The sequence below is a fragment of the Gracilinanus agilis genome, chromosome 2 (genome assembly GCF_016433145.1).
Source record: "Gracilinanus agilis isolate LMUSP501 chromosome 2, AgileGrace, whole genome shotgun sequence".
NCBI classification, from domain to species: domain Eukaryota; kingdom Metazoa; phylum Chordata; class Mammalia; order Didelphimorphia; family Didelphidae; genus Gracilinanus; species Gracilinanus agilis.
The window spans coordinates 159,817,514-159,826,817 of NC_058131.1; the positions used below are offsets into that span (position 1 = coordinate 159,817,514).

At 48.9% G+C, this 9,304-nt stretch overlaps 2 protein-coding genes across 5 annotated transcripts in view; both read right to left on the bottom strand.

Annotated features, from left to right (window-relative positions):
• Positions 1-787, bottom strand: part of BMP1 (bone morphogenetic protein 1) — a 59,669-nt gene extending 58,882 nt beyond the window's left edge. For both annotated transcript variants that reach the window (XM_044663486.1, XM_044663487.1), the window contains exon 1: positions 470-787. In XM_044663486.1, coding sequence (XP_044519421.1) covers positions 470-665 — 196 coding nt within the window. In that variant the 5' untranslated portion in view covers positions 666-787. The remainder of the gene's footprint in view (positions 1-469) is intronic.
• A 1,343-nt stretch (positions 788-2,130) lies between these two features.
• SFTPC (surfactant protein C) overlaps positions 2,131-9,304 on the bottom strand; it is a 62,240-nt gene continuing 55,066 nt past the window's right edge. Inside the window, exons 1-6 of one of the 3 annotated variants that reach the window (XM_044663493.1) lie at positions 5,485-5,986; positions 4,114-4,272; positions 3,512-3,634; positions 3,009-3,119; positions 2,759-2,906; positions 2,131-2,307 (exon numbers count right to left, since the gene is read on the bottom strand). In XM_044663493.1, coding sequence (XP_044519428.1) covers positions 2,769-2,906; positions 3,009-3,119; positions 3,512-3,634; positions 4,114-4,272; positions 5,485-5,535 — 582 coding nt within the window. In that variant the 5' untranslated portion in view covers positions 5,536-5,986 and the 3' untranslated portion in view covers positions 2,131-2,307; positions 2,759-2,768. Of the gene's footprint in view, positions 2,308-2,758; positions 2,907-3,008; positions 3,120-3,511; positions 3,635-4,113; positions 4,273-5,484; positions 5,987-9,304 lie in introns of those variants that run through there. The other 2 variants (XM_044663495.1, XM_044663494.1) reach the window with 2 other exon arrangements.

The window sequence follows — 9,304 nt, forward strand, 5'->3', positions numbered from 1 at the left end:
TGAGAGAAAGGAAAAATTGCACAGGGGCATAGACACATACACGAGTGTGGCCAAAAACTTTCCAGCGGGTGGAAAGACACTACCCAGCAGCTGCCCTCTCTGGATTCAGGGAGATTTCCCCAGGAATCCTCTCCTGGAATCAGAGAAGTAGCAGCAGGCAGCGGCAACAGGCAGTGGTAGCAGCAGCAAAACTTCTGTCCTAGAAGTCCCCCAAACTTCCCCCTCCCTCTCTCCCTCTCTCTTTTGTTCCCCGCTGCATTGCCAACCAGGCAGGCTCAGCTTCCCACACTGGACTGTCCTCCCCCAACCCCAACCCCAAATAGACCCCGTGGCGTGGTGGGGAACCTCTTGCCTCCTCTCTCATACTCCCCCCAGCCCCCAACTCTTACTGCCCCCCCCCCAGCTCCAGGCCTGCCCCCCCCAACCCCCGGCCAATCCTCTGATGGCTGGGGGTGGGGGGCGCACTTACCGGCTTTGCAGGGGTCTTTGTAGTTCAGAGGCTCAGGGTCCTCCTCTTCACCCAGGTCATAGGTGTAATCGGCCAAGTCCAGCGCCCCGGCCGGGCGCGGGGGCAGCAGCAGCAGCAGCAGCAGCAGGGACAGCAGCGGCGGCAGCAGCAGCTGCAGCAGCAGCAGCAGGGGCGGGCGAGCGGTTGAGCCGGGCATGCTGGCTGGGATGAGGCTACGGGGCCGGGGCCGAGCCCGAGCTAGCGGAGAAGGAAGGAGGGGAAGAGGAGGAATGGAAGGAGAAGGGAGGGATTTTTTCCTCTTCTCTTTCTCCCTTTCTCCCTCCCTTTCTCCGATTTCCCTCTACCCCTCCCTCTCTCCCTCCTCTCCTATCTCTTCCCCTCCTCTCTTCCTCCCTCTCTTCCCGTCCACCCCCTTTCTCAATTTCTCTCCCCCTTCTTTCTCCCTCTCCGGCCCTTGCTTTTCTCTCCCTCTCTTCCTCCCCCCCTCTTTTTTTTTCCTCTTTTTTTTTTTTTCTTTTAGGGAAATGAGCTCGCCGGAGGGCGTGTTTTCGCTCGGAGCTCAGCCCCCCTCGGGGCCCGGACTGTGCTCAGCCCCGGGAATTGGGCCAGCCGGAGGCGGGGAAGCAGCGAGCCGGCCCGCGGGCGGTCGCGGTCCCTCCCGCCGGGGAGTCGGGAGGGGGGCCCCCCTCCACGCGTGGGGGGGTGGGGGTTCTGGCTGCCGCTACCGCCACCACCACCACTGCTGCAGTTGCTGCTATTGCTGGCTCCACCCGCTCAGGCCTGGGCGAAAAGGGAGCCCAGGGCACCGAGGGGCACGCGTGGAGCACGGGAGGTGGAGAAAAAGCAGCGCGATGTGGCCCCGGGATGGAGTTCACTTAGGGGGTGGAAGCTCCGGGGAACGGGGGTGCCTCCTAGTGGTGGAGTTTCTCCATGGGGTGTCCCTGGGGTGCCAAGAAGCCCCAAGACTTTGTCCCCGAAAAAGAAGCTCCTCCCAACCTCAACCCTCAGCCACAGCTCCTGCAGACACTCTTCACTTTCTCCCTTCTATCTCTTCTCTCCTGCCTCTATTTCTCTCCGTTCTTTCTTATCTTTCTGTCTCTATCGGTCTCTGTCTTATTTTTTCTCTCTCTCTCCTCTCTCTGTCTTTCTTCTCTCGGTCTCTGTCTCTGTGTGTCTTTCCCCTTGTCCCCCTCCCCGCCCTTCTATGTGTGTATATATACACACACACACATACATACACACACATATGTATGTATATATATATACACACATATATATGTCTTTCTCTGTCTCCCCCCTCTCATCCCCCTTTTAGTCCCTTTGGTTTCTTTCTCTTTCTTCCTCTGTCTCTGGTAAACTCGTCTTTTCATGGAGAAAGGCCATTCCTGAAATAGCCACTAGAGGGCGCTACAGCCTAGCTGATTGCTCCCCAAGTCTTATCTACGCCCCCACTCGTGTCTGGGACGGGAGTCTCGTTCCCCGGAGCGGAGGGGGGAGCTCTCTGTTCCCTCCTTCTATCTGCCAACCGTCTTTCCCAACCCCACTTTAGGAACGCCACTCCTTACTCGCCAAGTTCCCAGGGCTCTGGTCACAGCGGGATGTAGTGGACTGACAGGCAGGAAGAAAGTCACTCAGGTTTTTCATGAGAAAGAGCTTTTAGAAGAGCTCATAAAGTAATTTTATTCTTTTTGTAGCAGAAGCAACTCCACCCACCAAACATACTTCTTCCCCTCACTCCGCACCGTCCTTCCCTCTCCTTTTCTCTCCTTGCAGGTTATAACCTTCTTCAAAACCAGGAACCAGCCAGGAGCTCTTCTGTCCCCTTGGCAGCTTAGAACCTAGAAAGCAAAGAGACACTAGTTACCATGGGATGGGGTTACCATGAGAGCCAGCATGGAATAATACATAGAGTCCTGGATTTGTAGTTGGAGTCAGAAAGACTTAGGTTTAGGTATTTAGTAGCTGTGACCCTTGGCATGTTATTTAATCTCCTGGTGCCTCAGTTTCCTCATCTGTAAAATGAGGGTGTTTAATGACTCCTAAAATTCCTTTCCAGAGGAAGGGGAGGGGAAAATCTCAGCTCTCTCACTCACTTCCATCCCCCCCCCCACCATTTCTAGGCTTTCCAGAGCATAGAACACCTCCTCCATCCCCTCCACTTTTACCAGATGTGGTTTATCTGAGTTCAGTGCCCCTTGGCAGATACAGACATAATGTTATGCTTTCAATAATTCCCTTGGTTCAATTTAGCTTTGCCCTTCAATAACGTGCCTCTCTCCCCTTGCTCACCAGATGGTCCTTAAATGTAGTATGCAGGCACTTCACCACAAAGAACATTCATAGTAGTACCCAGGAAGGCAGGGTCCACCTGGGACTCTGAGCTGGCATGGGAGTCCTCCTCCTGGTCCAGTTTAGCAACGGGCAAAGAAGGTTTAGCCTAAGAAAAGACATCCCCCCAAGGGTGGAGTATGATTGATATTGGCTACAAAAACTTACTGTGTCTACTGTGCAATGGAAATGGGGTGCACCACTCACTCACCAAATGCTTCTGAAATTTTCGGGTGATAACATCAAGGCTGGGGATATCTTCTGGAGACATTTGAGTAATGTAACAGGTGGCACCCAGGGCAGGCTTATACGCAATTAAGAGCTGAACATGGAAGGGGAAAAAAGCAACTGAAGAAAGTGTCTCCCTCCCCTCCAGCTCCCCTCAACAAATCTCCCCCTCAGTCCAGCGTCTTTGAGTGTTCAGAGCTTGTCTCCTTCCTTCCAGTGGGCTGCGAGAACTAGCAGTGGAGGCCAATCAGAACTAAGAGCACAGGGAGGGTCAGGAGACCACCCCAGAATGGGGTGTGGAGGAGGTACAGCCTTAGAGTAGGGCACAAGGGTGGAGGCTGGTGTTCAGACATGTTTGCATCTATACTAAATCCTAAACATGCTCCAGAGATATGGGAACCCTGCCTTCCAGTCAATCTGGTGAATCCCTTCTTGCCCCACCCCTGCCCGGCTCCTTACACCAGCCCTGAGGCATTTCTTGCATACCCGATAGTAATCGTACATCACAGTGCCAGAGGAACCCATGGAGAAGGTCGAGATGGCTCCCTCATGCCTGTTGAGGGCCAGGCGCTGCTGGATGTCTGACCCCCCGATGCTCATCTCCAGGACCTAGAGAATTAGACTGTCAGTTCTGCCATGCCCTCCTCTCTTTTCATGTGGGCTTCTTCCTTTTTTTTTTTTTTTTTTTATCCTTTTGGAGTCCATTCCCAATCCCAAGTACTTTCCTCAAGTGCCACCTCTGGCTGTTCTAAGGGCAGTGCCCACCCCCATTCCTGCTACCCACAGAGAATGGAGTGAGTAGAGCATCCGGGCTGGTGGAGAGGGAGGTGGGGGTGGGGATGTGCCAACTCTGCTATTCTTTAATCAGGTCAAATACCTTGCTAAAGGGCAAAAATGATGTCTATTGTGTCTGTTCTTTCTGCCCTATTTTGTGCCCGTTCTTCCAGTCTTTTCATGCTCGTCAGCTCCATGATCCTCTGCTCATAGTGCCCACCTCATCATCCCAAACCAAATTTCATCTGCATAGTACTCCCTGCCCATTCTGCCAGGCCATTTCCAAACTGCCCTCCCCTCCAACACCCCCTTACCATCTCCGTGTGTTTCTGACTCATATGCAGCCCCATGAGCAGGGCCCCTACTATAACGACCACCACCAAAACCACGACCACCACAACGATCAGCAGTCGCTTGAGGGGCAGAGGGCAGCAGGGGATTTTAAACCGGCCTTGAGGGGTGGCAGAGTAGTCCTGGTGTAGGAAGAGGGGCCAAAGAAATCAAGGTCAAGGTTAGGGATCATGGCTGCATTATTCCCTACCCCACCTGCCTGCACTGCCATCTGGACACTTAGGTTGTTCAGCAAGGATGCCCATATTTCTTTCTTCTTTTTAAATAAAATTATTTTTATTCTGAACTTTAAGAATACCAAACAAAATGGGGTTTGAACTATATATACAATATAGAAAAAAAGATTGAACATGAAATTACAGATCACTGTTATACACAGCTTGCTTTCATTTAAAGAATATGATCAGGGGACAGCTAGGTAGCTCAATGGATTGAGAGCCAGGCCTAGAGGTGGGAGGTCCTGGGTTCCAATGTGAACTCAGACACTTCCTAGCTGTGTGAACCTGGGCAAGTCACTTAACTCCAACTGCCTAGTCCTTGTAGCTCTTCTTAGAACTAATACACAGTATTGATTCTAAGACAGAAATTAAGGGTTTTAAAAAAGTATATGATCATTCAAATTGTACATGTCAAAGCCGCCCTGCTTGTCTATAGTTCCTTCCAGTTTCCTTTCCCTTCTGTGTTTTTAGAAAAGATTCTTCAATGGCTCTTTTTTCTTTTCTTTTCTTTTCATTCTTTTTGATTTTCTGCTCTTCTGTCCCTAAACCTGAGGTTGCCCACTCTTTTACCCTATGTAAACAGGCTCCCAAAGACATCTTCTGGGTGTTGATTGACCAATCACCAAGAAATGATCACATACATTCCTGCTATGCTCTGTTCTGCTAAGGTGCTGAAAAGGATATAAAGGAGATAGAAAACAGAATCCCTGTCTCTCTCAGCCTAACCAAGAACACACACAAAAGGAGATAACTATCAACACGAAGTGGAACAAAATGATTATCCCAGAGTGTAGCAGTATAGGAGTTGAAAGGAGGGAGAAATCATGAAGGGATGGTTAATAGGGAAAAGGCTTCATGGAGGATGTAGGACTTGACTTTGGAGGGTGGATAGGAATTAGACCGGAAGGGAGTGCTCAACACCATGACACGTATTCCCTGTGTCCCCCACCCTTCTACCCCTCTGGTTGCCCCAGGGCAAGACCAGTGCCAAGCTTCTGGGGTCCAACCCTAGCCTAGGGTATGGGTTTGTGCATGTAGGTGGAGAGCCTTAGACCTATTGTACTGTAGCCTCCTAGCTGGGGGTCCCCTTGTCAACCTCCCCAAACCTCTTCTTACCGGGGGTGGCAGTGCACTCTCCATCAGGGCCTCTTTGGTGCCCACATCCATGTTGCTTGAGGCTCTTCCCTTTCCTCACACCTCCAGCCTCCTGGTCGAGGGACCTTATATATTATAATGGACAATGGAGGTTGTGTGGCGGGGTCCTGGATTTCAGAACCTAAGCCAAGTCCTTGGCTTTGAAGCCTGTTTGTTCCTGACCCTCCAGAATCAAAGCCTCTGATAATTCAGATTTTGAGTGTCCTAAGGGCTCTTATCCTGGGACACAAAAACCTTCCAGGGCACTGCAAACTAGCATCTAGTTCAAGCTGAGTAAACTTGGCCTTAAGTAATCTGTTCCACCCACCACGGGTGTCTCTTCTGTTGTTTCTGCCCTTCCTGTTGGCAACTGCCCCTGTTCTTCAGCCTTTGGGGCACTGCCCTGTTCTTCCAGAGTTGGGAGGCTCGGGCAATAGGGTCCCTGGCATACTTGGATTTCCATAACCTTCTCTATTTGTTTGTCTGCCACACAAATTTTCAAAGGCTTTGCACTAGAAATAGAGTCCCTTAGGGATGCAGAATCCCAAAGCACTCCTGGGTGCAGGGGTGCTATCCTGGCATTAGACTGGTTGGGAAGGAGGTGCCAAGTTCCCCACACAGGTCAGATTCTCACCCTCCACCATGCCTACTCTTTGCTCACTCTCTCTCCGGACTTTATATAACTCTCTTCTTGAGTCATTCAACACTGGACTTTTCTTACAGTAATGAAGGCACCCAGCGTCTTGAATTTGGAATCACAATCTGAGTTTGAAACTTTCCTTTGCAGCCTATTTCAAGGGTGACCTTGGACAAGTGACTTCTCTTCTCTGGGCCTCAGTGATTAGACTGGATGGAATCTGAGGTCTAAATCCTAACATCCTGGGGATCCAAAAGGTCTTTTCAGCTCTTTAAGATGCTAAAATTACCTTTGAGGGGAGAACCTAGTGATCCACTGTATTTTTTCATTTGCCAATGGCTTCCCGTATGTCATTCTTGGTTGCCCAACTAGATTCTGAGCCCTCTAAATAATCCCTTGAAGGAAAGATTATGGAAAGGGCTATTTTACAAGCCATATGAGATAAGCAGTGCACTTACCATTATCCCCATTTTGCAGAACAAGGAAGCCAAGATTCAAGTAGGTATTGTAGTAGTAGTAGTACTAGTGGTACTACTAGTAGCATCAGGGTAGCTGGGTGACTCAGTGGATAGAGAGCCAGGCCTGGAGATGGGGAGGTCCTGGGTTCAAATCTTATCTCAGATACTTCCTAGCTGTGTGACCTTGGCATGTCACTTAATCCCTACTGTTTAGCCCTTACTGCTCTTCTGCCTTAGGGTAAGATTTAACAAACAAACAAACAAACAAACAAACAACAACAACAACAACAAACAACAAAGCAGTAGCAACAGTAACAATAGCAGTAGTTAGAAGTAACTGTAGTGTTGAGGATAGTAGTCCAATAGTAGAAGCAGCAGTGGTAGTAGTAGCAGCAGCAGTACTACCGTAATAGCAGTACCAGCAGCCAGCATTTATATAACATTTTAAGGTCTGCAAAGCATCTTAAAAACATTTCTGTTTGTCTTCACAGCAATCCTGGGAAATAGTATCATTATTATTCATATTTTACAGATGAGGAAACTGAGGCAGACAGAGGTTATATAACCTGCCCAGGATCACACAACTAGTAAATGTCTGGATTAAGATTTGAACCCATGACCTTCTGAGTTCCATGCCTAAAGATCTAATCACTGAGCTGTCTCAAATGCAATTAGTAAATATCAGAGCCAAGATTCAAACTCTGGTCTTCTACGTCCAACACTCCTTTTATCACTTCATGCTATCTTCCTCGGATCCCTAATCATGTTTCTAATACTAGAGGGGTATAATTTATCACATGCCTCCTATGAGCTATCCTACTAGGTGCTGAGGAGGTATAAAGGAGAGAAAAGGCAGAATGTCTGCCCCTGAGGGGCTCAGCTAGGAAGGAACACAGACACACACAGATAAGTATCAACCTGCAAAGCCACCAAATGATCGTCTGTCCCAGTTAGTGAGTACCAGTTTGCAAGCAAATGGGTAAGGGGCTGAGAGGACGGTGAGATCAGTTTTGTTATTTAGTCATTTCAGTGGCGTCTGATTCTTTGTGACCCCATTTGGGGTTTTCTTGGCAAAGATACTAGAGTGATTTGTCATTTCCTTCTCCTGTTTATTTTACATATAGGGAAATCTGGGCAAATAGGGTTAAGTGACTTGTCCAGGATCTCATAGCTAGCAAATGTCTGAGGCTGGATTTGAACTCAGTTCTTCCTGATTCCAGACCTGGTGCTCTACCCACCTTGTGAGGGGTGGTAATCAGGGAAAGGCTCCATGGAGGAGGTAGGACTTCACTTGGTCCTTGAAGGATGGCTAGGAATTAGATAGATGGTGAGGGCCCTACCTTAATAAATATATTCCCTGTCTCCCTAACCCTCTGGCTGCCCTACGCCAAAGTTTCTGGGGATGGCCTAGCGTCTAGCATGGGTTCATGGTGTAGTCAAAGGAGCTAGAAAGTCCTAGATTCAAATCCTGCCTTACTAGCTGTACTGCCCTAAGCAAATTATTTACCCTGAATGTCAGTTTCTTCATTTGTGAAATGAGGATACCAATAGCACTCACCTCATGGAGTTATTGGAAGGATCAAAACAGATAAGAATTATGCAAACTTTAAACCACTATTTTAATGTGAGTAATTTTATATTTTCCTATTCCCCAAAAGCATTTAGCACAGGAGGCTGATGGATTGATGCTTCTGTCTTCCAAATGTAAAATCCCTTCCTAGCCTTCCTTTCCTATGGTGGCTATCCTCCTGCCACTCCATCTTCATTTTCTGCTTAGATTCCTTGACATATTTCTCCCAATCCTAAACCATCCCCTCCTAACTTCCTCCTCATACCTTACCTCTATCTTTTTTTGACATCTCTAACTGCTCCCTAGCCATTTAGTTTTCCAAACTCTAGACCTTTCCCCAATTCCCATCTCTTATCTTGCCATTTCCAACTTTTCCTGAATTCCCTTTAGATTAAACAATTGACACCCTGTTCTCTTGGTCTCACATGCACATGTCTCTTCCACCTATGACCTCTGACTGGAGTACACTTAGACCCTTGAGGTTGTGCAACTAATTGGATTCCTGGCTGCTGAGAGGGTCTAAGAGATTTCAGAAGAGCTTCGGAGAGGAAGAGATTGTTTGCTCCTCATTCTCGATCCTCCAACTACCCCTTTAAATATTTGCTTGTGTCTCTAGTTAGAAAAATGTCCCAGGAGAAGGTTGAGAGCAGGAGGCGGGAGTTAAAAGGGAGAAAAAATAGAGGAAGAAAAATAGCTTTATACTCTCTGCCCTCCCAATAATATTGCTTCAGCCATGTCCAGGTGCCAGAAGCTGGGAGCCTGCCCGCCTGCAGTGCCCACCCTTGCCAGCTCCCCAGGGCCTCTTCCCCTAGTTGTCCTGGCAACATTGCAATTGATCAGCTGACTCACGGGCACTGGGCAGGAGCCAGATGGGGCACTGGGCCAACTGGAAAGCCAAGGAGAACCAAAGGCATCTCGGGGACCCTGTGGGCATCTCTAGGGGCCGGAGGGCCTTGACCCAGGGAGTACCCTGAGCTTTACAGTTGTGTAAAAGCTTGTTCTGGGGAGTTCCAGTCAGATGGTGAGATGGTGGTGGGGAAGGGGTGTTGCAGCCTAAATTATTAGACTAAGAATTTATTGTCCTGAATCCTTCATATCACTGGAAGAGCCTAGGCAAGTTTCTGCCCCTCTCTGGGT